The sequence below is a fragment of the Oncorhynchus nerka genome, linkage group LG15 (assembly GCF_034236695.1).
Source record: "Oncorhynchus nerka isolate Pitt River linkage group LG15, Oner_Uvic_2.0, whole genome shotgun sequence".
In the NCBI taxonomy this organism is placed as follows: domain Eukaryota; kingdom Metazoa; phylum Chordata; class Actinopteri; order Salmoniformes; family Salmonidae; genus Oncorhynchus; species Oncorhynchus nerka.
The window spans coordinates 2,350,570-2,378,436 of record NC_088410.1 but is presented as its reverse complement, the minus strand read 5'-3'; the positions used below and the strand labels follow the sequence as shown (position 1 = coordinate 2,378,436).

Below are 27,867 nucleotides of genomic sequence, written 5' to 3'. Positions count from 1 at the left end.
ATGAGATCAACATTCTAATCCTGTTTCTAGGATTTGTTTCACAACCATGTAGCCAGTTTCGCTTTGGATAAAAGGCTAAATGGTATATATTATTAAGAGCCTACTTTGACTTTGACAACTAGCTGTCCAGTGTAGGTACCATTCATTTCCACTAGATGGCAGCCACAGTTAGTTGAAGTCACTACTCTAGCGACAGAGACACGGGATTAGTGCGCGTTGAAAGTAGTTTTGTCTCCAAAGCCAAGTTTATCTGGTTACGCTTGAACCTGTTGTTATAGCGGACAAGCTAACTAATACTATTTTTTTTACATAAGGCGCAGGCATTAGGTCTATGTCTTGAAAAAAATTACAGCAGGCTAGATTTACTAAATGAACTGTTTTTTTTTTATTCAACCTCAAACCCACTATGTTAAATTCATTTTATTATGGGTATTGCGAGCTTTATAGATGAGACGATACGCAGGGATGACGCGCAGTATACCCCCTTCTCCGATAAACTGCCAGCCGATACGCCCTGCAAACAAAATCACAACACAAAAGTTAGTCTGATACCGAAACTAAATCACAATGTGTTTATAATGAGCACGTCCCATTATTTGGTTAGCATGAGATTTTGTATTAATCATGATGCCGTCTGCGATTCCAACTCCGGTCGTCGAATCAAAAAAAAAGGTTGACTGTGTTACCAGGACGACAAAACAGCACTGGTGACAATGTTTTTGCGGTTGTAGTGAAATACTTGACGATGCCCATCCACCAACGTAGAAATAGAAACAGAACAGATTTACTCTCTTCTTAGACTGGATTTCAATGAGAATGACATTTCTATAACACATATTTCTATGTCAATTTAGTTGTTGCGACCATTCCAGCTTTGTCTTTCCTAAACTGCGTTTACCCCACTCCAGTCAGCAGCAGAGATAGCGGATGTGCGTCTGTGACGTATAATCTAGTGGACGAGGTGTTTCTCCACCGTCATCAACAACAGCCAGTCAGACACCTCGGGAGTTTTCTAGCCGAAACAAAACCGAAACATTAGAGCTCTTGAGACGCTTTCAGTGTATATCATTCACTGTGTTTTAAAACAAATTTCGGTCGTATAGATAGTTACCTCCCCCCCTTCCATTTAATTTAATATGTACGTTACTAATCAGCAAGCTGAATAGCTAAAATAGCCTAGCACTAGGCTAGTCGCACGTGTTAACTAGCTATTGTATTTATTTTACCAGGTAGTTAGCTAACATCCCCGAACATGAGCTCACTAAACTTCTCTCCTCCTGTTAAAGAAGAGGAGGATGTCTGCCGGACGGAGAAAGAGGGTCTGTGGCTGAACCATGTCGTGAAAGAGGAGGAAGAAGCTCTGGTCAAAGAGGAGGAGGAAGAGGAGGCAGTTACAATACAACAACAAGTAGAGGGTGAGACTGTTGCCGTGAAAGAGGAAGAGGAAGACGTCTCAGTTAAAGAAGAGGAATACGAGTTCAGAGTGAAAGAGGAAGAGGAAGATGTTACGGTAAAAGAAGAGGTGATGGAAGTTACAGTGAAAGAAGAGGAAGACGAGTTCAGAGTGACAGAGGAGTTTACTGAGGAGGAAGACGAGTTCAGAGTGACAGAGGAAGAGGAGGTTGTTACTGAGGAGGAAGAGGAAGACGAGTTCAGAGTGACAGAGGAGTTTACTGAGGAGGAAGAGGAAGACGAGTTCAGAGTGACAGAGGAGGAGGAGGAAGTGGATGCACCATTGAGAGCATCCTGTCGGGCTGTATCACAGCTTGGTACGGCAACGGCTCCGCCCACAACTGCCAGAGGGGGGCGTGGTCTGCCCAACGCATCACCGGGGACAAACTACCTGCCCTCCAGGACACCTACACCACCCGATGTCACAGGAAGGCCAAAAATATCACCAAGGACAACAGCCACCCGAGACACTGTCTGTTCACCCCGCTATCATCCAGATCAGGTCAGTACAGGTGCATCAAAGCTGAGAGACTGAAAAAACAGCTTCTATCTCAAGGCCATTGGACTGTTAGACAGCCATCACTAGCACATTAGAGGCTGCTGCCCTATAGGCATAGACTTTAAGGAATGACTGGCCACTTTAAGGAATGGAACACTAGTCACTTTAATCATGTTTACACATTAGAGGCTGCTGCCCTATAGACTATAGACTAGGAATCACTGGCCACTTTAAGGAATGGAACACTAGTCACTTTTAATCATGTTTACACATTAGAGGCTGCTGCCCTATAGACTATAGACTAGGAATCACTGGCCACTTTAAGGAATGGAACACTAGTCACTTTAATCATGTTTACACATTAGAGGCTGCTGCCCTATAGACTATAGACTAGGAATCACTGGCCACTTTAAGGAATGGAACACTAGTCATTTTAATAATGTTTACACATTAGAGGCTGCTGCCCTATAGACTATAGACTAGGAATCACTGGCCACTTTAAGGAATGGAACACTAGTCACTTTAATCATGTTTAAATATAATGTCTAAATATTTATATATTCTTAATTCCATTCCTTTAGATTGTGTGTTTCGTTAGATATTATATATTATATATATATATAGATATTACTCGTTAGATATTGCTGCACTGTAGGAACTAGAAAACACAAGCATTTCACTACACCCGCAATAACATCTGCTGACCATGTGACCAATAACATCTGCTAACCATGTGACCAATAACATCTGCTGACCATGTGTATGTGACCAATAACATCTGCTAACCATGTGTGTGACCATTAACATCTGCTGACCATGTGACCATTAACATCTGCTAACCATGTGTATGTGACCAATAACATCTGCTAACCATGTGACCAATAACATCTGTTAACCATGTGACCAATAACATCTGCTAACCATGTGACCAATAACATCTGCTAACCATGTGTATGTGACCAATAACATCTGCTAACCATGTGTATGTGACCAATAACATCTGCTAACCATGTGACCAATAACATCTGCTAACCATGTGACCAATAACATCTGCTAACCATGTGACCAATAACATCTGATAACCATGTGTATGTGACCAATAACATCTGATAACCATGTGACCATTAACACCTGCTAACCATGTGACCAATAACATCTGCTAACCATGTGTATGTGACCAATAACATCTGCTAACCATGTGTATGTGACCAATAACATCTGCTGAACACGTGTATGTGACCAATAACATCTGCTAACCATGTGTATGTGACCATTAACATCTGCTAACCATGTGACCAATAACATCTGCTAACCATGTGTATGTGACCATTAACATCTGGTAACCATGTGACCAATAACATCTGCTAACCATGTGACCATTAACATCTGCTAACCATGTGACCAATAACATCTGCTAACCATGTGTATGTGACCAATAACATCTGCTAACCATGTGACCATTAACATCTGCTAACCATGTGTATGTGACCATTAACATCTGCTAACCATGTGACCAATAACATCTGCTAACCATGTGTATGTGACCAATAACATCTGCTAACCATGTGACCAATAACATCTGCTAACCATGTGTATGTGACCAATAACATCTGATAACCATGTGACCATTAACACCTGCTAACCATGTGACCAATAACATCTGCTAACCATGTGTATGTGACCAATAACATCTGCTAACCATGTGTATGTGACCAATAACATCTGCTGAACACGTGTATGTGACCAATAACATCTGCTAACCATGTGTATGTGACCATTAACATCTGCTAACCATGTGACCAATAACATCTGCTAACCATGTGTATGTGACCATTAACATCTGGTAACCATGTGACCAATAACATCTGCTAACCATGTGACCATTAACATCTGCTAACCATGTGACCAATAACATCTGCTAACCATGTGTATGTGACCAATAACATCTGCTAACCATGTGACCATTAACATCTGCTAACCATGTGTATGTGACCATTAACATCTGCTAACCATGTGACCAATAACATCTGCTAACCATGTGTATGTGACCAATAACATCTGCTAACCATGTGACCAATAACATCTGCTAACCATGTGTATGTGACCAATAACATCTGATTTGATCTATAGGATGCCGTGTTTGGAGTGAAGGAGGAGGAGGGAGTGATAACTGGTAAGTTGGTGGAAGAGGAGACCAGATTAACTCCCGTATGTTCTGTTTATAGAATGAATCTCAACAGAGTGTTTTAGTGGGGAGGAGGAGTGTTTTAGTGGGAGGAGGAGACCTGATTAACTCCAGTATGTTCTGTTTATAGAATGAATCTCAACAGAGTGTTTTAGTGGGAGGAGGAGACCTGATTAACTCCAGTATGTTCTGTTTATAGAATGAATCTCAACAGAGTGTTTTAGTGGGAGGAGGAGACCTGATTAACTCCAGTATGTTCTGTTTATAGAATGAATCTCAACAGAGTGTTTTAGTGGGAGGAGTGTTTTAGTGGGAGGAGGAGGGAGAGATAACTGGTAAGTTGGTGGAAGAGGAGGAGACCTGATTAACTCCAGTATGTTCTGTTTTAAAACAGATCTGGAAATAGAATAGATTCAAATCCAGGCTGACAACAGAGGAGGAGTGTTTTAGTGGGGAGGAGGAGTGTTTTAGTGGGGAGGAGGAGTGTTTTAGTGGGGAGGAGGAGTGTTTTAGTGGGGAGGAGGAGTGTTTTAGTGGGGAGGAGGAGTGTTTTAGTGTGGAGGAGGAGTGTTTTAGTGGGGAGGAGGAGTGTTTTAGTGGGAGGAGTGTTTTAGTGGGGAGGAGGAGTGTTTTAGTGGGAGGAGGAGTGTTTTAGTGGGAGGAGGAGTGTTTTAGTGGGAGGAGGAGTGTTTTAGTGGGGAGGATGAGTGTTTTAGTGGGAGGAGGAGTGTTTTAGTGGGGGGAGGAGTGTTTTAGTGGGAGGAAGAGTGTTTTAGTGGGGAGGAGGAGTGTTTTAGTGGGAGGAGGAGTGTTTTAGTGGGAGGAAGAGTGTTTTAGTGGGGAGGAGGAGTGTTTTAGTGGGAGGAGGAGTGTTTTAGTGGGGAGGAGGAGGAGGAGTGTTTTAGTGGGAGGAGGAGTGTTTTAGTGGGGAGGAGGAGTGTTTTAGTGGGGAGGAGGAGTGTTTTAGTGGGGAGGAGTGTTTTAGTGGGAGGAGGAGTGTTTTAGTGGGGAGGAGGAGTGTTTTAGTGGGAGGAGGAGTGTTTTAGTGGGGGAGGAGTGTTTTAGTGGGAGGAAGAGTGTTTTAGTGGGGAGGAGGAGTGTTTTAGTGGGAGGAGGAGTGTTTTAGTGGGGGAGGAGTGTTTTAGTGGGAGGAAGAGTGTTTTAGTGGGGAGGAGGAGTGTTTTAGTGGGAGGAGGAGTGTTTTAGTGGGAGGAAGAGTGTTTTAGTGGGGAGGAGGAGTGTTTTAGTGGGAGGAGGAGTGTTTTAGTGGGGAGGAGGAGGAGGAGTGTTTTAGTGGGAGGAGGAGTGTTTTAGTGGGGAGGAGGAGTGTTTTAGTGGGAGGAGGAGTGTTTTAGTGGGGAGGAGGAGTGTTTTAGTGGGAGGAGGAGTGTTTTAGTGGGGAGGAGGAGTGTTTTAGTGGGAGGAGGAGTGTTTTAGTGGGGAGGAGGAGTGTTTTAGTGGGGAGGAGGAGTGTTTTAGTGGGGAGGAGGAGGAGGAGTGTTTTAGTGGGAGGAGGAGTGTTTTAGTGGGAGGAGGAGTGTTTTAGTGGGAGGAGGAGTGTTTTAGTGGGGAGGAGTGTTTTAGTGGGGAGGAGGAGTGTTTTAGTGGGGAGGAGGAGTGTTTTAGTGGGAGGAATGTTTTAGTGGGGAGGAGGAGTGTTTTAGTGGGAGGAAGAGTGTTTTAGTGGGAGGAAGAGTGTTTTAGTGGGGAGGAGGAGTGTTTTAGTGGGAGGAGGAGTGTTTTAGAGGAGGAGTGTTTTAGTGGGGAGGAGGAGTGTTTTAGTGGGGAGGAGGAGTGTTTTAGTGGGAGGAGGAGTGTTTTAGTGGGGAGGAGTGTTTTAGTGGTGAGGAGGAGTGTTTTAGTGGGAGGAATGTTTTAGTGGGGAGGAGGAGTGTTTTAGTGGGAGGAGGAGTGTTTTAGTGGGAGAGGAGTGTTTTAGTGGGGAGGAGGAGTGTTTTAGTGGGAGGAGGAGTGTGTTAGTGGGGGAGGAGGAGTGTTTTAGTGGGGAGGAGTGTTTTAGTGGGGAGGAGGAGTGTTTTAGTGGGGAGGAGGAGTGTTTTAGTGGGAGGAGGAGTGTTTTAGTGGGAGGAGGAGTGTGTTAGTGGGGGGAGGATGAGTGTTTTAGTGGGGAGGAGGAGTGTTTTAGTGGGAGGAGGAGTGTTTTATGTTTTAGTGGGAGGAGGAGTGTTTTAGTGGGAGGAGGAGTGTTTTAGTGGGGAGGAGGAGGAGGAGTGTTTTAGTGGGAGGAGGAGTGTTTTAGTGGGGAGGAGGAGTGTTTTAGTGGGGAGGAGGAGTGTTTAGTGGGAGGAGGAGTGTTTTAGTGGGAGGAGGAATGTTTTAGTGGGAGGAGGAGTGTTTTAGTGGGAGGAGGAGTGTTTTAGTGGGAGGAGGAGTGTTTTAGTGGGAGGAGGAGTGTTTTAGGAGTGTTTTAGTGGGAGGAGGAGTGTTTTAGTGGGGAGGAGGAGTGTTTTAGTGGGAGGAGGAGTGTTTTAGTGGGAGGAGAAGTGTTTTAGTGGGAGGAGGAGTGTTTTAGTGTGGAGGAGGAGTGTTTTAGTGGGGGAGGAGTGTTTTAGTGGGAGGAGGAGTGTTTTAGTGTGGAGGAGGAGTGTTTTAGTGGGGGAGGAGTGTTTAGTGGGAGGAGGAGTGTTTTAGTGGGGAGGAGAAGGAGGAGTGTTATAGTGGGAGGAGGAGTGTTTTAGTGGGGAGGAGGAGTGTTTTAGTGGGGAGGGGGAGTGTTTTAGTGGGAGGAGGAGTGTTTTAGTGGGGAGGAGGAGTGTTTTAGTGGGGAGGAGGAGTGTTTTAGTGGGGAGGAGGATTGTTTTAGTGGGGAGGAGGAGTGTTTTCGTGGGAGGAGGAGTGTTTTAGTGGGGAGGAGGAGTGTTTTAGTGGGGAGGAGGAGTGTTTTAGTGGCTCGAGTGGAAGGCGGGGTTAAAGATGTTCTTGAGTGAGAAGGTGTGGTCTCAGGTGTTGTTTCTAAGCAACAACTAATCAGCCTGGAGCATTCTACTTGTCGGATCACTGATTGTGTGGTGTTTTTTTAAATATATTTTTTAAATGTTCTTTTGACTTTTTTTTTTTTTCATACCAGAGAGAACTCCGGTGCGCTCTGCAGTGCGTTCCTGTCCGCTTTGCCCTAAGGTTGTGGTCGGCTTCAGCCAGCACCTGAGGCACACGCACAACGTGAGGAACACGGAGGAGAGGATCCTCCTTTGTAATTGGCAGTCGGGCCGTGTCAACATCAGGCAGGAGCCGTGCCCAGTGACGGGATGCTCCGCCCACGCCAGCCGGCTGGACCGGCACATGGAGTCGCACACAGAGCTCGACAGATCGCAGAGGAGACGAGCTTTAGGGGAACTCAGGAGACGGCTGACCATGGAGCGGCTGGCCGCGTTGAGGGCGTCCAACCCTGTCGTCCCGCTGGCCACCCATTTGGATATTGCGGAAACAAAGCAGGAAGAGGAGGAAGAGGAGGAAGAGGAGGACGTGAGCTGCGGAGATTATTCCTGCCACTGCCAGGCGCCCATCCTGAGGCTGCGGAAAGCTTTGCAAGAGCGCGATGAGGCCCTGACCAAGAGAAGTGCGACATTCCAATCCCTTAGAGAGGACAACCTGAAGCTGACCTCTGAACTGAATAGAGCGAGGAAGAGGTATCAGCTACTGAAAAGGCAGAAGGAGACGAGTGTCAGGGCGAGGTCAGCGAACGCGAGGTCAGGGAAGACGAGGTCAGGGAAGACGAGTGTCAGGGCGAGGTCAGCGAACGCGAGGTCGGGGAAGACGAGGTCAGCGAAGAGGTCCAGGTTTCAGACCGCGTCAGACACAGAACAAGAGGAGCTACAGCAGGACCAAGTCGTAGGTTCAGGAGCCCAGATAGAGGAGGCCACGGCGCCCAAATCTAGCAGCCAAACTCCCTTCCCGGGCTCTGCTCTGAGTAAGTACTGTCTTTAAATAGTATTTTTGTATTTGAATAGCCTAAAGGCTTTTTGTTTTGCCTCACTGTTTTTGTGTTCACGTTGTAGAAAAGGGTCCAGCTGATCACAGTTAGTCCGCTGGGTCTGGCCTGCTTCACTCTGCCCCAGACTCCACCCGTCCTCCGCTGTGTCTGGCCTGCTTCACTCTGCCCCAGACTCCACCCGTCCTCCGCTGTGTCTGGCCTGCTTCACTCCGCCCCAGACCCCACCCGTCCTCCGCTGTGTCTGGCCTGCTTCACTCCGCCCCAGACCCCACCCGTCCTCCGCTGTGTCTGGCCTGCTTCACTCCGCCCCAAACCCCACCCGTCCTCCGCTGTGTCTGGCCTGCTTCACTCTGCCCCAGACCCCACCCGTCCTCCGCTGTGTCTGGCCTGCTTCACTCCGCCCCAGACTCCACCCGTCCTCCGCTGTGTCTGGCCTGCTTCACTCCAGCCCAGACCCCACCCGTCCTCCGCTGTGTCTGGCCTGCTTCACTCCGCCCCAGACTTCACCCGTCCTCCGCTGTGTCTGGCCTGCTTCACTCCGCCCCAGACTCCACCCGTCCTCCGCTGTGTCTGGCCTGCTTCACTCCGCCCCAGACTCCACCCGACCCAGAAAAGGGTCCAACTGATCACAGTAACGACCTTCAGAAAGTATCCTCACCCCTTATTTCACATTTTGTTGCTTCAACTTGAATTCAAAATGGATGAAATTGATTTCTCTCTACAGACCCCCCCATTATGACAAAAGCTAAACATGTTTGTAGAAATGTTTTGCAAATTTATTGCAAATTAAATACAGAAATATCTCATTTACTTAAGTATTCACACCCCTGAGTAAATACATTGTAGAAGCACCTTTGGCAGCGATTACAGCTGTGAGTCTGTCTGTCTGGGTCTCTAAAAGTTTTTCACACCAGGATTGTGCAACATTTGCCCATTAATTCTTTTCAAAATTCTTAAAGTTTTGTCAAATTGTCTGTTGATCATTGCTAGACATCCATTTTCAGGTCTTGCCATAGATTTAAGTCAAAACTGTAAACTTGGCCGCTCAGGAACATTCACTGTCTTGTTAAAGCAACTCCCGTGCAAACTGAACCAGACTTCCCTCTAGGATTTGGCCTTGTGTTTTAGGTTATTGTCCTGCTGAAAGGTGAATTCATCTCCCAGTGTCTGGTGGAAAGCAAACTGAACCAGACTTCCCTCTAGGATTTGGCCTTGTGTTTTAGGTTATTGTCCTGCTGAAAGGTGAATTCATCTCCCAGTGTCTGGTGGAAAGCAGACTGAACCAGGTTATTGTCCTGCTGAAAGGTGAATTCATCTCCCAGTGTCTGGTGGAAAGCAGACTGAACCAGGTTATTGTCCTGCTGAAAGGTGAATTCATCTCTGTTAGAGGAAATTATAGTTGAAATGATTAATTATGTATACATTATTGATTAGAACCATTTATTCTAATACTATTATGTTATGATATGAAAAGGATGAGTTTTTGGTTCAGCTGTTACTGAAAATGTAAGCAGAACGAATTAATTGTCTGTGCCTCTTGGGGGGGGGGGGTTTAAGGGGAAGGGATGAGATAGCATTTCAGACAGATAAGAATGTTTTGGTTGGATTCCATTAGTGGAGAGATGCTAGTGGTTGGAATGTAGTTTTATGGGAGGAGCAGGAAGATAGTACCAGACCTAATAAACAATGGGCTCTTGTGAGAATCGGAGAGAGGGTGGGAAACTGATGATGTCATTTTCAGTTTATAACCTGTGAAAATGTGTGTAAGCATTTAGTACTCTCTTGTAATAAACGCTGTTACTTTTGGCTTTTAAGACTGGTCTCAATCTACTTCATGCATAATTAATGAACTTACACCTCATTAATGAATTAGAAATTAGTGCGAATTGGTTTTGGCAATAAAACATAAAGGAATTTAGAATTCCTCTATCAATCTCCCAGTGTCTGGTGGAAAGCAAACTGAACCAGACTTCCCTCTAGGATTTGGCCTTGTGTTTTAGGTTATTGTCCTGCTGAAAGGTGAATTCATCTCCCAGTGTCTGTTGGAAAGCAAACTAAACCAGGTTTTCCTCTAGGATTTTGCCTGTGCTTAGTTCCATTCTGTAGATTTTTTTATCCTGAAAAACTCTCCAGTCCTTAACAATGACAAGCATACCCATAACATGACGCATGATGCTTGAAAATATGGAGGAGTGGTACTCACATTTTTTGTTTTTTTTACCCATCTACCAATAGGTGCCCTTCTTTACGAGGCATTGGAAAAACCCTCCCTGGTCTTTGTGGTTGAAGCTGTGTTTGAAATGCACTGCTCGACTGAGGGACATTACAGATAATTGTATGTGTAAGGTACAGAGATGAGGTAGTCATTCAAAAATAATTTGAAACACTATTATTACACACACACAGTGAGTCCATGCTACTTATCTTATACCTGGTAAAATAAGGGTTAGATAAACTTAAGTGCATTTTTACTCCTCGGCGTTACCATAACATAAGGGTTTGAAAACTTATTGACTCATCACATTTCAGCTTTTTAATTTTTAATTCATTTGTAAAAACAAAATATGAAAAACGTAATTCCACTTTGACATTATGGGGTATCGTGTGAAGGCCAGTGACAAACATATGTGGACGGACCACTAGAGGGCAGGCTGGGCTCATGGATAGTTGCCCAACAGAGCCTGGGAGACAAGGTAACCAGAGTCAATTAAGCACAGCTGACGGTACTAATGAGATACTCTCCTTCCCCTATAAAAGAGAGAATGGAACCAGAAGAGAGAGGGGAAACTATCTCTGGAAGATGGCCACCGAGAGAGAGAAGCTGTGCTGAAAGAACCACTAAGACGGTGACAAAACCGTGATTTATGTTTGTTGTAGTTTAAAGATTATCCTATTGTGTTCTTGTTTCATCTGGAGAAGAAGATGTGTGTTTTTCCTTGGAAGATTTTTCATTGATTATGTTTGAATGTTTTTGTTGACAAAATACTCTCAATAGAGAACCGTGTTCAATCAGAAAAACCTTTTTCCTGACTCGTTTATTCCACCTTCCCGCTTTAGAGTGACGCCTAATTACTTGGTACGCTCACATTGGTGGAGGATGCTGGCATTAGGTGGACGAGTGACACAAGGATAAGTGAGTAAATCAAGATTCTTCCAGTAGACCCGGAGGAACCATTCAAGAACAATGGATAACGCCCTACTACAACAATTGATCACGGCACAGCGGACAACCATAGAACTCCTGCAACAACAGCTGAACCGACTAGAAGAACCTAGAGTTAAGCCAAGAGCGGCTGCTCACGCCATCTTACCTCGTCTCTCCAAGGAGGATGATATTGAGGCCTTCCTCATGACCTTCGAAAGGACGGCCACCTTGGAAGAGTGGCCGCCCACAGAATGGGCGAGCGCATTAGCCCCTCTTTTGACCGGGGTGGCTCAGGAAGCCTATTTTGACCTGGATTCCCACGAAGCTGCGGACTATGGGCGACTAAAAAACCGAGATCCTGTCCCGGTACCAGCTGACTGCCAGAGATAGGGCTGTAAAGTTCCATCAATGGACCTATACAGCTGATCAACCCGTCCGTGCCCAGATCTTCGCCTTAATACGACTGACGAAACAGTGGCTAGAACCTGGAAAGGGAGTAGGACATGTGATAGAGACTCTCGTAGTGGACAAGATATTGAGAGAATTACCCAGTGACTTAAAAAGGGTTGTGGGGCAAGCCAACCCGTTGTCAGCCGACGACATAGCCCAGGCGGTGGAAACATATCGGTCTACAGGGGAGTTGTTAAAAAGTGACAAGGAGGAACGGAAGGAGTCTTGCAATCCCGTACCACGACTCACCCCGGCGCTCGCCACCGAAACGTCCAAGCCCCTCCCGGAGGTGGGAGAAGTCAGCCACCACACAGCAGGGTCGGTGTTATAAATGTCAGTCTCCCAACCATTATGCCCCACAATGTCCTAGCAAGGATGAGCCCATGGTCACGGAGTCATCACTGCCTACCCCCACACATCCCGTTTTGAGGGGGCAGGATCAACACTGTTGGTTAGCAGAGATAGCCCCAGCATCAGAGATTCCGGTGCAAGTCGAAGGACAAGATGTGGTAGCTATTCTCGACTCGGGAAGTATGGTTACGTTAGTAGAGGAGCGGATGGTGACCTCCGCAACACTGCTACCAGACAAAGTAGCCGTATCCTGTATCCATGGAGACACCCACTATTACCCCACTGTGAATCTGCCTATTCTCACTCCAAAAGGAAGGTGTACAGTCAGGGCCGGGAAAGTGCCGCAGCTGAAGGTGCCATTATTGATCGGGAGAGACTGTCCCTTATATAAGGAGCTTCGGCAGATGACGTTATGCACGGGAAGAAGGGGGACAGGAAAGAAGAGAAAATCCAAGCCCGAGGTAGTAGTCCTACAAGGAGACGTAGCCGCGTCCTCGTCCTCTGCAGCAGAGGAAGAAATAGCGACCCAACGTTTACGACAGATATTCCAAGAAACCACCGATGAAGACACATGTGAAGGGCTATACACAACGCAGGAAGGAAGGAGCAACCAGGCGTTAAGGGATATATTTGAAGCTCCATCCGAGGAGGGAACCTGGAAGGGATTCTCCTCGGTCACCCCTGATGGGGATGTGGAACAACCTCCACATCCCTCTACCGAGGTCGACCTGCCCCAGGAATTAAAGGGACAGTTCGGCACCTCGCAGCATAGAGACCCAGACCTAAGGGAGGCCATGAGGAAGGTGAAGGTGATCGACGGGAGGAACGTCGATGGATCAGGTGAGCCCCCTCTTCCTTACTATGCAATCAGGCGGGGTCTCTTATACTGGGTCGTACGACGAAGGGGGGAAAACCAGGAATTACTAATGGTGCCTAGGCCATACAGAGATACAGTTCTACAGTTAGCCCATTCCCACGTCCTAGGAGGACACCTGGCACGAGACAAGACTATTGACAGAATCATGCAGAGATTCTATTGGCCCCGGGTCACCCGGGATGTGGCCAGGTATTGTAGGACGTGTGATCAATGTCAACGTACAGCCCCACGGCCACACCTACGTAACCCTTTGATTCCTCTCCCCATCATAGAGACTCCCTTTGAACGCATAGCTATGGACCTCGTAGGACCCCTCCCAAAATCCGCCAGAGGACACGAGTACATCCTAGTGGTTATAGATTACGCTACCAAGTTCCCGGAGGCCATACCCCTGCGTAACATGTCGTCAAAGGGAATTGCCAAGGAGTTATTCCTGATGTTCTCTCGTGTGGGCCTCCCCAAGACTATCTTGACTGATCAAGGAACCCTGTTCATGTCCCGGTTGATGAAGGACTTGTGTCGGTTATATCAGGTTCAACAGATACGTACAAGCATATTCCACCCTCAAACAGACGGGTTGTGTGAACGCTTGAACAAAATGATAAAAAGCATGTTGAGAAGGGTGGTGTCCCGAGATGGGAAAAACTGGGACATGCTTCTCCCACACTTAATGTTTGCCCTGCGAGAAGTACCCCAGGCATCCACTGGATTCTCTCCGTTTGAATTGCTCTATGGCAGACCCTGTCGAGGAATCCTCGACTTAGCCAAGGAGACCTGGGAGACCCAACCATGCCCCTTTCGATCCACAATAGAACACGTTACCCTGATGAGAGACCGCCTGTCAGCAGTGTGGCCCATAGTCAAGGAGCATATGGAGAAGGCCCAAAGGACCCAAGGCCGGGCCTATGATAAGTCTGCGACCCCCGTGAGTTCACCGTGGGAGAGAAAGTGATGGTGCTTGTGCCCACGGCCGAACATCGCTTGCTGGCGCAGTGGAGGGGGCCCTACGAGGTAATAAAAAGGGTCTCACCGGTCAATTACCTCATCAAGCAACCTGACAGGAGGAAGAAGGTCCAAATCTATCACATAAACCTGCTGAAGACATACCATGGACGAGAGGAGGAGGTGGCTTTGATGGCCCTGGAGGGCAAAGGAAAAGAGGAGGCTCTACCACAGGTGCGCCGTGGCCAAACTCTCCTACCGGAGCAGTCAAGACAGCTAGACAAGCTGATTATGAACTTCGGTCGAATATTCTCTCCATTCCCAGGACAAACAGATGTCCTGTTCCACCATATCCACACTGAACCCGGCAAGAAGGTGCATATCCGCCCTTACAGGATTCCTGAGGCTCGCAGAGTCATCGCTAAGAAAGAGGTGAGGGAGATGTTGAGGATGGGCGTGATCGAGCCCTCGACGAGTGAGTGGTCCAGTCCCATAGTCCTGGTCCCCAAATCCGATGGTAGTATGAGACTCTGCAACGACTTTAGGGGCGTGAATGCCATCTCTACATTCGATGCGTATCCCATGCCCCGCGTGGATGAACTCTTGGAGCGCTTAGGAAAGGCCAAGTTCATCACTACCCTGGATTTGACGAAGGGATATTGGCAAGTGCCGGTGGCTCCGGAGGATCGCCCAAAGACTGCCTTCGCCACTCCAGAGGGGCTTTTCCAGTATGTGAGGATGCCCTTCGGACTGCACGGTGCCGCTGCAACCTTCCAACGCCTCATGGATGCCATTCTACGGCCCCATCAAGAGTATGCAGCGGCGTACATAGACGATGTGGTCATCCACAGCGAGGACTGGGATAGTCACCTCCTGCGATTACGGGCGGTGCTCGTGAGTTTGGAAGCCACAGGGTTGACAGCCAATCCAAATAAATGCTGCCTGGGTTTGTCCGAAGCGGAATACCTGGGGTACACCGTGGGGAATGGGAAAATACGCCCACAGGCAGAGAAGACCAGGGCAATTCGTGACTGGCCTCGACCCCGGACCAAGCGAGACGTTCGGGCCTTCTTAGGGATAACAGGATATTATCGCCGTTTTATCCCGGGATATGCAACCATTGCCAACCCCCTCACAAACCTCATCAGGAAAAACCTGCCAAACCAGGTAGAGTGGAAAGACGAGACGGAAGAGGCCTTTCAATTGTTAAAAGATGGCCTGTGTTCTGATCCCGTTCTACAGGCTCCGGACTTCTCACAAGAGTTCATTGTGCAGGTCGACGCCTCGGATACAGGGCTCGGGGCCGTACTAGCTCAGGGTAAAGGTGAAGCAGAGAAGCCGATTCTCTTCATTAGTAGGAAACTCAGCGATCGGGAACAGAGGTATGCGACCGTAGAGAAAGAGGCCTTAGCCATCAAGTGGGCCCTCGATTATCTCCGGTACTACCTACTGGGTCGGAGGTTTGCATTAGTTACTGACCATGCGCCCCTCACGTGGATGGCTGGTAAGAGAAACAATAACAACAGAATAGCCAGATGGTTTTTGTCTTTACAACCATTCTCTTTCCATGTCATCCACAGGGCCGGATCGAGGAACGGGAATGCAGACGCGCTGTCCCGACGCGACCAAGACGGTGCGTCTGGCGCCCGACCCTCCGGTTCGGTCCTGGGGGGGAAGGTATGTGGACGGACCACTAGAGGGCAGGCTGGGCTCATGGATAGTTGCCCAACAGAGCCTGGGAGACAAGGTAACCAGAGTCAATTAAGCACAGCTGACGGTACTAATGAGATACTCTCCTTCCCCTATAAAAGAGAGAATGGAACCAGAAGAGAGAGGGGAAACTATCTCTGGAAGATGGCCACCGAGAGAGAGAAGCTGTGCTGAAAGAACCACTAAGACGGTGACAAAACCGTGATTTATGTTTGTTGTAGTTTAAAGATTATCCTATTGTGTTCTTGTTTCATCTGGAGAAGAAGATGTGTGTTTTTCCTTGGAAGATTTTTCATTGATTATGTTTGAATGTTTTTGTTGACAAAATACTCTCAATAGAGAACCGTGTTCAATCAGAAAAACCTTTTTCCTGACTCGTTTATTCCACCTTCCCGCTTTAGAGTGACGCCTAATTACTTGGTACGCTCACACATATCTATGTTTAATTCTTGTTCAATTCAAGCTGTGACAATAAGTGGAAAAAGTTAAGCGGTGTGAAGGTCCTGTAACTTTAGGGTCACTTCTGTAGGGCCCGTCCTCCGCTGTGTCTGGCCTGCTTCACTCCGCCTCAGACCCCACCCGTCCTCTGCTGTATCTGGCCTGCTTCACTCTGCCCCAGACCCCACCCGTCCTCCGCTGTGTCTGGCCTGCTTCACTCCGCCCCAGACCCCACCGTCCTCCGCTGTGTCTGGCCTGCTTCACTCTGCCCCAGACTCCACCCTGAGTTCACTTTGAGTCCACTGCCCTGTCCTATTTGTCCTGACTGTGCAGGTGACTATTCAAGTCTGATTTGATTCATCTGAGGGAATAGAATCAAATGCTTCTTTGTCTTCAAATGATTTGTGTTAGAAACATATTTAGAAAAACAGCCTGTCTGATTTATGTTGTGAGGTCTATCTTAAGTCCTAAATGTTATGTGTCCTAAAATATTATGTTTCTATGATTAGGTGTGTTTATAGAGGGGTTCAGGAAGATCTGTGAAGGATGTTTCTATGATTAGGTGTGTTTATAGAGGGGTTCAGGAAGATCTGTGAAGGCCCCAGTCTAAAATATTATGTCTTTGATTAGGTGTGTTTATAGAGGGGTTCAGGAAGATCTGTGAAGGATGTGTCTTTGATTAGGTGTGTTTATAGAGGGGTTCAGGAAGATCTGTGAAGGCCACAGTCCTAAAATGTTATGTGTCTTTGATTAGGTGTGTTTATAGAGGGGTTCAGGAAGATCTGTGAAGGCCCCAGTCCTAAAAATGTTATGTCTTAGATTAGGTGTGTTTATAGAGGGGTTCAGGAAGATCTGTGAAGGCCCCAGTCCTAAAATGCTATGTGTCTTTGATTAGGTGTGTTTATAGAGGGGTTCAGGAAGACCTGTGAAGGTCCCAGTCCTAAATTTTATGTGTCTTTTATTAGGTGTGTTTATAGAGGGGTTCAGGAAGATCTGTGAAGGATGTGTCTTTGATTAGGTGTGTTTATAGAGGGGTTCAGGAAGATCTGTGAAGGATGTGTCTTTGATTAGGTGTGTTTATAGAGGGGTTCAGGAAGATCTGTGAAGGATGTGTCTTTGATTAGGTGTGTTTATAGAGGGGTTCAGGAAGATCTGTGAAGGATGTGTCTTTGATTAGGTGTGTTTATAGAGGGGTTCAGGAAGATCTGTGAAGGCCCCAGTCCTAAAATGTTATGTGTCTTTGATTAGGTGTGTTTATAGAGGGGTTCAGGAAGATCTGTGAAGGCCCCAGTCCTAAAATGTTATGTCTTTGATTAGGTGTGTTTATAGAGGGGTTCAGGAAGATCTTTGATTAGGTGTGTTTATAGGGGGTTCAGGAAGATCTGTGAAGGCCAGTCCTAAAATGTTATGTTTCTTTGATTAGGTGTGTTTATAGAGGGATTCAGTTCCTAAAATGTTATGTTTCTTTGATTAGGTGTGTTTATAGAGGGGTTCAGGAAGATCTGTGAAGGATGTGTCTATGTGTCTTTGATTAGGTGTGTTTATAGAGGGGTTCAGGAAGATCTGTGAAGGCCCCAGTCCTAAAATGTTATGTGTCTTTGATTAGGTGTGTTTATAGGCCCTGTGAAGGCCCCAGTCCTAAAATGTTATGTGTCTTTGATTAGGTGTGTTTATAGAGGGGTTCAGGAAGATCTGTGAAGGCCCCAGTCCTAAAATGTTATGTTTCTTTGATTAGGTGTGTTTATAGAGGGGTTCAGGAAGATCTGTGAAGGATGTGTCTTTGATTAGGTGTGTTTATAGAGGGGTTTCAGGAAGATCTGTGAAGGCCACAGTCCTAAAATGTTATGTGTCTTTGATTAGGTGTGTTTATAGAGGGTTTCAGGAAGATCTGTGAAGGCCCCAGTCCTAAAATGTTATGTGTCTTTGATTAGGTGTGTTTATTAGGTGTGTTTATAGGGGTTTCAGGAAGATCTGTGAAGGTCACAGTCCTAAAATGTTATGTGTCTTTGATTAGGTGTGTTTATAGAGGGTTTCAGGAAGATCTGTGAAGGCCCCAGTCCTAAAATGTTATGTGTCTTTGATTAGGTGTGTTTATAGAGGGGTTCAGGAAGATCTGTGAAGGCCCCAGTCCTAAAATGTTATGTTTCTTTGATTAGGTGTGTTTATAGAGGGGTTCAGGAAGATCTGTGAAGGCCCCAGTCCTAAAATGTTATGTGTCTTTGATTAGGTGTGTTTATAGAGGGGTTCAGGAAGATCTGTGAAGGCCCCAGTCCTAAAATGTTATGTGTCTTTGATTAGGTGTGTTTATAGAGGGGTTCAGGAAGATCTGTGAAGGCCCCAGTCCTAAAATGTTATGTGTCTTTGATTAGGTGTGTTTATAGAGGGGTTCAGGAAGATCTGTGAAGGCCACAGTCCTAAAATGTTATGTTTCTATGATTAGGTGTGTTTATAGAGGGGTTCAGGAAGATCTGTGAAGGCCACAGTCCTAAAATGTTATGTTTCTATGATTAGGTGTGTTTATAGAGGGGTTCAGGAAGATCTGTGAAGGATGTGTCTTTGATTAGGTGTGTTTATAGAGGGGTTCAGGAAGATCTGTGAAGGCCCCAGTCCAAACAATAAGCTGAAGCAAAACTGTGTCGCGAAGCTCAAGAGTGTGCTGCAATTTTTGAAGTTCATGGCGAAGGATGAGAAATATCCATCCACTCTCAGTTTCCTGGCACACCGGGACAACATGAGGAGGTGAGCAGAGATTAACAACACACTAATGTATGTGGTGATGTGTGTGTGTGTGTGTGTGTGTGTGTGTGTGTGTGTGTGTGTGTGTGAGCAGAGATCTGTCTTTCTCCTTTAGTCTCATCAGCGTTCATTAACAACACACTAATGTGTGTGTGTGTGTGTGTGTGTGTGTGTGTGTGTGTGTGTGTGTGTGTGTGTGTGTGTGTGTGTGTGGAGGTGAGCAGAGATCTGTCTTTCTCCTTTAGTCTCATCAGCGTTCATTAACAACACACTAATGGATGTGGTGGTGTGTGTGTGTGTGTCTGTGTGTGTGTGTGTGTGTGTGTGTCTGTGTGTGTGTGTGTGTGTCTGTGTGTGTGTGTGTGTCTGTGTGGTCCTAAAATGTTATGTTTCTTTGATTAGGTGTGTTTAGGGGTTCAGGAAGATCTAAAAAAAATGTACGTGTGCGTGTGGTGTGTGTGTGTATTGGTGTGTGTGTGTATGTGTGTTTTAGATGGTTTCAGACCCTTCAGCAGAACAAGGCCGTCGCCACGGTCAACCACTACACCTCGACTATCGGTGCATTTCTCCAATACTCCGAGGAGACCCCTCCGCCCGGCTGCCGGCTGACCAAAAACCACTGGAAGGACATCAACAGGGCCATGAAGGAGATCAACAAGTCAGTGAAAGGAGCCGTCTCCAACCAGGAAGGCAAGGGGGTGTCCACAAAGAGCCTGCTGGAGTGCAAGGGGGTGTCTACAAAGAGCCTGCTGGAGTGCAAGGGGGTGTCCACAAAGAGCCTGCTGGAGTGCAAGGGGGTGTCCACAAAGAGCCTGCTGGAGTGCAAGGGGGTGTCCACAAAGAGCCTGCTGGAGTGCAAGGGGGTGTCCACAAAGAGCCTGCTGGAGTGCAAGGGGGTGTCCACAAAGAGCCTGCTGGAGTGCAAGGGGGTGTCTACAAAGAGCCTGCTGGAGTGCAAGGGGGTGTCTACAAAGAGCCTGCTGGAGTGCAAGGGGTGTCTACAAAGAGCCTGCTGGAGTGCAAGGGGTGTCTACAAAGAGCCTGCTGGAGTGCAAGGGGGTGTCTACAAAGAGCCTGCTGGAGTGCAAGGGGGTGTCTACAAAGAGCCTGCTGGAGTGCAAAGGGGTGTCTACAAAGAGCCTGCTGGAGTGCAAGGGGGTGTCTACAAAGAGCCTGCTGGAGTGCAAGGGGGTGTCTACAAAGAGCCTGCTGGAGTGCCAGTCTCTTGCCAAGGACAAGATCCCCCAAGTGCTGAGTAAGTCAATCTGGGATGTCACTGTTATTCCACTCTTCTAGACGTCAGAGATGTTCACAGGATATTATGGGAAGCTGTCTGTTATTATTATAGATGTTCACATGACATTATGGGAAGCTGGCTGTTATTATTATAGATGTTCACAGGACATTATGGGAAGCTGGCTGTTATTATTATAGATGTTCACAGGACATTATGGAAGCTGGCTGTTATTATTATAGATGTTCACAGGACATTATGGAAGCTGGCTGTTATTATTATAGATGTTCACAGGACATTATGGGAAGCTGTCTGTTATTATTATAGATGTTCACAGCACATTATGGAAGCTGGCTGTTATTATTATAGATGTCAGAGATGTTCACAGGACATTATGGAAGCTGTCTGTTATTGTTATAGATGTTCACAGGACATTATGGAAGCTGTCTGTTATTATTCTAGATGTTCACAGGACATTATGGAAGCTGTCTGTTATTATTATAGATGTCCACAGGACATTATGGAAGCTGTCTGTTATTATTATAGATGTTCACAGGACATTATGGAAGCTGTCTGTTATTATTATAGATGTTCACAGGACATTATGGAAGCTGTCTGTTATTATTATAGATGTTCAAAGGACATTATGGGAAGCTGTCTGTTATTATTATAGATGTTCACAGGACATTATGGAAGCTGTCTATTATTATAGATGTTCACAGGACATTATGGAAGCTGTCTGTTATTATTATAGATGTTCACAGGACATTATGGAAGCTGTCTGTTATTATTATAGATGTTCACAGGACATTATGGAAGCTGTCTGTTATTATTATAGATGTCAGAGATGTTCACAGGACATTATGGAAGCTGTCTGTTATTGTTATAGATGTTCACAGGACATTATGGGAAGCTGTCTGTTATTATTATAGATGTTCACAGGATATTATGGAAGCTGTCTGTTATTATTATAGATGTTCACAGGACATTATGGAAGCTGTCTGTTATTATTATAGATGTCAGAGATGTTCACAGGACATTATGGAAGCTGTCTGTTATTATTATAGATGTTCACAGGACATTATGGAAGCTGTCTGTTATTATTATAGATGTTCACAGGATATTATGGAAGCTGTCTGTTATTATTATAGATGTTCACAGGACATTATGGAAGCTGTCTGTTATTATTATAGATGTCAGAGATGTTCACAGGACATTATGGAAGCTGTCTGTTATTATTATAGATGTTCACAGGACATTATGGAAGCTGTCTGTTATTATTATAGATGTTCACAGGACATTATGGGAAGCTGGCTGTTATTATTATAGATGTTCACAGGACATTATGGGAAGCTGGCTGTTATTATTATAGATGTCAGAGATGTTCACAGGACATTATGGAAGCTGTCTGTTATTATTATAGATGTTCACAGGACATTATGGAAGCTGTCTGTTATTATTATAGATGTTCACAGGACATTATGGAAGCTGTCTGTTATTATTATAGATGTTCAAAGGACATTATGGAAGCTGTCTGTTATTATTATAGATGTTCAAAGGACATTATGGAAGCTGTCTGTTATTATTATAGATGTCAGAGATGTTCACAGGACATTATGGAAGCTGTCTGTTATTATTATAGATGTTCACAGGACATTATGGAAGCTGTCTGTTATTATTATAGATGTTCACAGGACATTATGGAAGCTGTCTGTTATTATTATAGATGTTCAAAGGACATTATGGAAGCTGTCTGTTATTATTATAGATGTTCACAGGACATTATGGAAGCTGTCTGTTATTATTATAGATGTTCACAGGACATTATGGAAGTTATCCTGTTTTTATTCTCATGTTCCCACAGAAACCTTGGAAGAAACAATGACCCAGAGGAACCAGAACCGATTTTATGGATTCCTGTGTGCCTATTTCACCTCCATGTACGGCCACAGCCCGGGCCTTTATAGAAACATGATGGTGAAGGAGGTGGAGGAGGTCCAACGCGGCCTGTCTGGGACCTGTCTGATCAACGTAAGTCTATAACCAACCGTACACCTGAACATGGTCCAGTGGGGCCTGTCTGGGACCTGTCTGATCAACGTAAGTCTATAACCGTACACCTGAACGTGGCCCAGTGGGGCCTGTCTGGGACCTGTCTGATCAACGTAAGTCTATAACCGTACACCTGAACGTGGCCCAGTGGGTCCTGTCTGGGACCTGTCTGATCAACTTAAGTCTATAACCGTACACCTGAACGTGGCCCAGTGGGGCCTGTCTGGGACCTGTCTGATCAACGTAAGTCTATAACCAACCGTACACCTGAACGTGGCCCAGTGGGGCCTGTCTGGGACCTGTCTGATCAACGTAAGTCTATAACCAACCGTACACCTGAACGTGGCCCAGTGGGGCCTGTCTGGGACCTGTCTGATCAACGTAAGTCTTTAACCGTACACCTGAACGTGACCCAGTGGGGCCTGTCTGGGACCTGTCTGATCAACGTAAGTCTATAACCGACCGTACACCTGAACGTGGCCCAGTGGGACCTGTCTGGGACCTGTCTGATCAACGTAAGTCTATAACCGTACACCTGAACGTGGCCCAGTGGGGCCTGTCTGGGACCTGTCTGATCAACGTAAGTCTATAACCGTACACCTGAACGTGGCCCAGTGGGGCCTGTCTGGGACCTGTCTGATCAACGTAAGTCTATAACCGTACACCTGAACGTGGCCCAGTGGGGCCTGTCTGGGACCTGTCTGATCAACGTAAGTCTATAACCTGAACGTGGTTTGTTGGTTTTGGAAACGACTGCAGGCACCACAGCGTTAATGCCTGTTTTTTTCTTCCCCTCCATTTTCTAATAGGTGGGAAACGCAAAACAAATGCAAACCAGGATCCAGATGTCCCTGACCGAAGAGGAGTACTCTTGGTTTTCAGACTTCCTGAAATTAATGCACTGCCTCCCAGGGGGAAAGAAAGCCCAGTACTTCTTTTTCAATTCCACCAACACTGAGATCAAGAACCTGCCCGTCTACCTGAGGGAGGCGTGGAAGGAGATGGGCCTGCCTGGAAGCCCGACCTTCACTGACCTGCGGACTTCCATCTTCAGTCATGTCAGTCAAATGGGATATAAATGAAAAGATACTACTCTCAACCGGCTGACCCCTGAAAGCCATCAAAATATCATATTTTATCTGTTTGTTTGTGTTTCTTACAGGTCAAAAACGTTCTCCCGAATGCCGACGGGGAAACGTTGGCCGACTTCGTGCGCCACGACAGCCGGATGGAAGCCAAACGTTACGCGGTGAATCCTTCCAAAGCTGGTGAAACCAGCGCCTTCCGTGAGACGCCGTTGAAGGGGAGAAGGTACCGCACCGCGGGCGCCGCAGAGAACCAGCCATCCACCTCCAGAAAGCAGAAGACGAGAGAGAGGAAGTCTCCGAGCGGAGCACCACCCCTGAAGAGACCGAGGTGCAGTACTAGGAGTCTGGCACGTCCCCCGGGGAGGAGCAGCAGGAACGGACAAACTCTAGGAAAATAAGATATTCAGAGACAACGCAGATCAGATTACACTTGTACACCGTTTAACACTCAAGAACAAACAGATACTCGGGCGTGGTGGTCTCCTCCAACTGAAGGGCATGGTGGTCTCCTCCAACTGAAGGGCATGGTGGTCTCCTCCAACTGAAGGGCATGGTGGTCTCCTCCAACTGAAGGGCGTGGTGGTCTCCTCCAACTGAATGGCATGGTGGTCTCCTCCAACTGAAGGGCATGGTGGTCTCCTCCAACTGAAGGGCATGGTGGTCTCCTCCAACTGAAGGGCATGGTGGTCTCCTCCAACTGAAGGGCATGGTGGTCTCCTCCAACTGAATGTCGTCGCTCGCCTCCCACTGTGTCAGGTTCTGAAACAGCTGAGGTCCATTTAAAGCCCCAAACAGACTCCAGGAGAAAGAAGGATGAGGAAAGAGGGGGGTTGACCTCTGACAGTCAGGTGAAAGAGGGGGGGTTGACCTCTGACAGTCAGGTGGAAGAGGGGGGGTTGACCTCTGACAGTCAGGTGGAAGAGAGGGGAGCTGTCTTCTGACAGTCAGGTGGAAGGAGGGGAGCTGTCTTCTGACAGTCAGGTGGAAGGAGGGGAGCTGTCTTCTGACAGTCAGGTGGGAGGGGAGCTGTCTTCTGACAGTCAGGTGGAAGGAGGGGGAGCTGTCTTCTGACAGTCAGGTGGAAGGAGGGGAGCTGTCTTCTGACAGTCAGGTGGAAGGAGGGGAGCTGTCTTCTGACAGTCAGGTGGAAGGAGGGGAGCTGTCTTCTGACAGTCAGGTGGAAGGAGGGGAGCTGTCTTCTGACAGTCAGGTGGAAGGAGGGGAGCTGTCTTCTGACAGTCAGGTGGAAGGAGGGGAGCTGTCTTCTGACAGTCAGGTGGAAGGAGGGGAGCTGTCTTCTGACAGTCAGGTGGAAGGGGGGAGCTGTCTTCTGACAGTCAGGTGGAAGGAGGGAGCTGTCTTCTGACAGCCAGGTGGAAGGAGGGGAGCTGTCTTCTGACAGTCAGGTGGAAGGAGGGGAGCTGTCTTCTGACAGTCAGGTGGAAGGAGGGGAGCTGTCTTCTGACAGTCAGGTGGAAGGACTCAGACTTCCACTCAGACACACCACTCAGACACACCACTCAGACACACCACTCAGACACACCACTCAGACACACCACACAGACACACCACAGACACACTCAGACACACACTCAGACAGACACACCACTCAGACACACCACTCAGACAGACACACCACTCAGACACGACACACTCAGACACACCACTCAGACACACCACACAGACACACTCAGACAGACACACCACTCAGACACACTCAGACAGACACACCACTCAGACACACCAGTCAGACAGACACACCACTCAGACACAGACACACTCAGACAGACACATTATTAAAAGTCATTTAATGTCATTTCATTTTATTTCTCGTTTAGATTCAATAAAATATTGTTACTAGTTCTCCAATGTGTTGTTTTCATTTCAGAGGTTGAATGTCAAACAGGAAGGGAGATTTAAAACAGGATGGAGTGAAGTAACATATGGTCATATCTCAGGGAATGTTAAACAGGAAGGGAGATTTAAAACAGGAAGGGAGATTTAAAACAGGATGGAGTGAAGTAACATAGGATCATATCTCAGGGAATGTCAAACAGGGATGGAGATTTAAAACAGGATGTAGTGAAGTAACATATGGTCATATCTCAGGGAATGTCAAACAGGAAGGGAGATTTAAAACAGGATGGAGTGAAGTAACACAGGATCATATCTCAGGGAATGTCAAACAGGAAGTAGTGAAGTAACATAGGATCATATCTCAGGGAATGTCAAACAGGAAGTAGTGAAGTAACATAGGATCATATCTCAGGGAATGTCAAACAGGAAGGGAGATTTAAAACAGGATGGAGTGAAGTAACATAGGATCATATCTCAGGGAATGTCAAACAGGAAGTAGTGAAGTAACGTAGGATCATATCTCAGGGAATGTCAAACAGGAAGTGAGATTTAAAACAGGATGGAGTGAAGTAACAGGATCATATCTCAGGGAATGTCAAACAGGAAGGGAGATTTAAAACAGGATGGAGTGAAGTAACAGCATCATATCTCAGGGAATGTCAAACAGGAAGGGAGATTTAAAACAGGATGGAAAGTAACAGGATCATATCTCAGGGAATGTCAAACAGGAAGGGAGATTTAAAACAGGATGGAGTGAGTAACAGGATCATAACATAGGATCATATCTCAGGGAATGTCAAACAGGAAGGGAGATTTAAAACAGGATGGAGTGAAGTAACATAGGGTCATATCTCAGGGAATGTCAAACAGGAAGGGAGATTTAAAACAGGGTGGAGTGAAGTAACATAGGATCATATCTCAGGGAATGTCAAACAGGAAGGGAGATTTAAAACAGGATGTAGTGAAGTAACATAGGATCATATCTCAGGGAATGTCAAACAGGAAGGGAGATTTAAAACAGGATGGAGTGAAGTAACATAGGATCATATCTCAGGGAATGTCAAACAGGAAGGGAGATTTAAAACAGGATGGAGTGAAGTAACACAGGATCATATCTCAGGGAATGTCAAACAGGAAGGGAGATTTAAAACAGGAAGTAGTGAAGTAACATAGGATCATATCTCAGGGAATGTCAAACAGGAAGGGAGATTTAAAACAGGATGGAGTGAAGTAACATAGGATCATATCTCAGGGAATGTCAAACAGGAAGGGAGATTTAAAACAGGATGGAGTGAAGTAACACAGGATCATATCTCAGGGAATGTCAAACAGGAAGGGAGATTTAAAACAGGATGGAGTGAAGTAACATAGGATCATATCTCAGGGAATGTCAAACAGGAAGTAGTGAAGTAACAGGATCATATCTCAGGGAATGTCAAACAGGAAGGGAGATTTAAAACAGGATGGAGTGAAGTAACATAGGATCATATCTCAGGGAATGTCAAACAGGAAGGGAGATTTAAAACAGGATGGAGTGAAGTAACATAGGATCATATCTCAGGGAATGTCAAACAGGAAGTAGTGAAGTAACATAGGATCATATCTCAGGGAATGTCAAACAGGAAGGGAGATTTAAAACAGGATGGAGTGAAGTAACAGGATCATATCTCAGGGAATGTCAAACAGGAAGTAGTGAAGTAACATAGGATCATATCTCAGGGAATGTCAAACAGGAAGGGAGATTTAAAACAGGATGGAGTGAAGTAACATAGGATCATATCTCAGGGAATGTCAAACAGGAAGTAGTGAAGTAACGTAGGATCATATCTCAGGGAATGTCAAACAGGAAGTGAGATTTAAAACAGGATGGAGTGAAGTAACACAGGATCATATCTCAGGGAATGTCAAACAGGAAGGGAGATTTAAAACAGGATGTAGTGAAGTAACATAGGATCATATCTCAGGGAATGTCAAACAGGAAGTGAGATTTAAAACAGGATGGAGTGAAGTAACATAGGATCATATCTCAGGGAATGTCAAACAGGAAGGGAGATTTAAAACAGGATGGAGTGAAGTAACATAGGATCATATCTCAGGGAATGTCAAACAGGAAGGGAGATTTAAAACAGGGTGGAGTGAAGTAACATAGGATCATATCTCAGGGAATGTCAAACAGGGAAGGGAGATTTAAAACAGGATGGAGTGAAGTAACATAGGATCATATCTCAGGGAATGTCAAACAGGAAGGGAGATTTAAAACAGGATGGAGTGAAGTAACATAGGATCATATCTCAGGGAATGTCAAACAGGAAGGGAGATTTAAAACAGGAAGTAGTGAAGTAACGTAGGATCATATCTCAGGGAATGTCAAACAGGAAGTGAGATTTAAAACAGGATGGAGTGAAGTAACATAGGATCATATCTCAGGGAATGTCAAACAGGAAGGGAGATTTAAAACAGGATGGAGTGAAGTAACACAGGATCATATCTCAGGGAATGTCAAACAGGAAGGGAGATTTAAAACAGGATGTAGTGAAGTAACATAGGATCATATCTCAGGGAATGTCAAACAGGAAGGGAGATTTAAAACAGGATGGAGTGAAATAACATAGGATCATATCTCAGGGAATGTCAAACAGGAAGTAGTGAAGTAACAACAGGATCATATCTCAGGGAATGTCAAACAGGAAGGGAGATTTAAAACAGGATGGAGTGAAGTAACATAGGATCATATCTCAGGGAATGTCAAACAGGAAGTAGTGAAGTAACATAGGATCATATCTCAGGGAATGTCAAACAGGAAGGAGATTTAAAACAGGATGGAGTGAAGTAACATAGGATCATATCTCAGGGAATGTCAAACAGGAAGTAGTGAAGTAACATAGGATCATATCTCAGG

The 27,867-nt window shown here is 46.1% G+C and overlaps 1 protein-coding gene across 1 annotated transcript; it reads left to right on the top strand.

Annotated features, from left to right (window-relative positions):
- Nucleotides 1-970: 970 nt before the first annotated feature.
- On the top strand, nt 971-21,963 carry LOC135559952 (trichohyalin-like). The gene is made up of 6 exons (XM_065000846.1): nt 971-1,954; nt 4,082-4,124; nt 7,225-8,064; nt 18,566-18,740; nt 19,231-19,992; nt 21,836-21,963. The coding sequence occupies exons 1-6, from the start codon at nt 1,253-1,255 to the stop codon at nt 21,936-21,938; spliced, it is 2,625 nt and encodes an 874-aa protein (XP_064856918.1). The 5' UTR covers nt 971-1,252; the 3' UTR covers nt 21,939-21,963.
- Nucleotides 21,964-27,867: the final 5,904 nt, after the last annotated feature.

What these genes read in the sequence shown, in the direction of transcription:
- LOC135559952 (XM_065000846.1), top strand. Translation starts at nt 1,253, where the DNA reads ATGAGCTCACTAAACTTCTCTCCTCCTGTTAAAGAAGAGGAGGATGTC. An exon ending in CTTCCCGGGCTCTGCTCTGA is followed by an intron (nt 8,065 to 18,565) that starts GTAAGTACTGTC and finishes GTCTTTGATTAG; the next exon opens with GTGTGTTTATAGAGGGGTTC. An exon ending in CACCGGGACAACATGAGGAG is followed by an intron (nt 18,741 to 19,230) that starts GTGAGCAGAGAT and finishes TGTGTGTTTTAG; the next exon opens with ATGGTTTCAGACCCTTCAGC.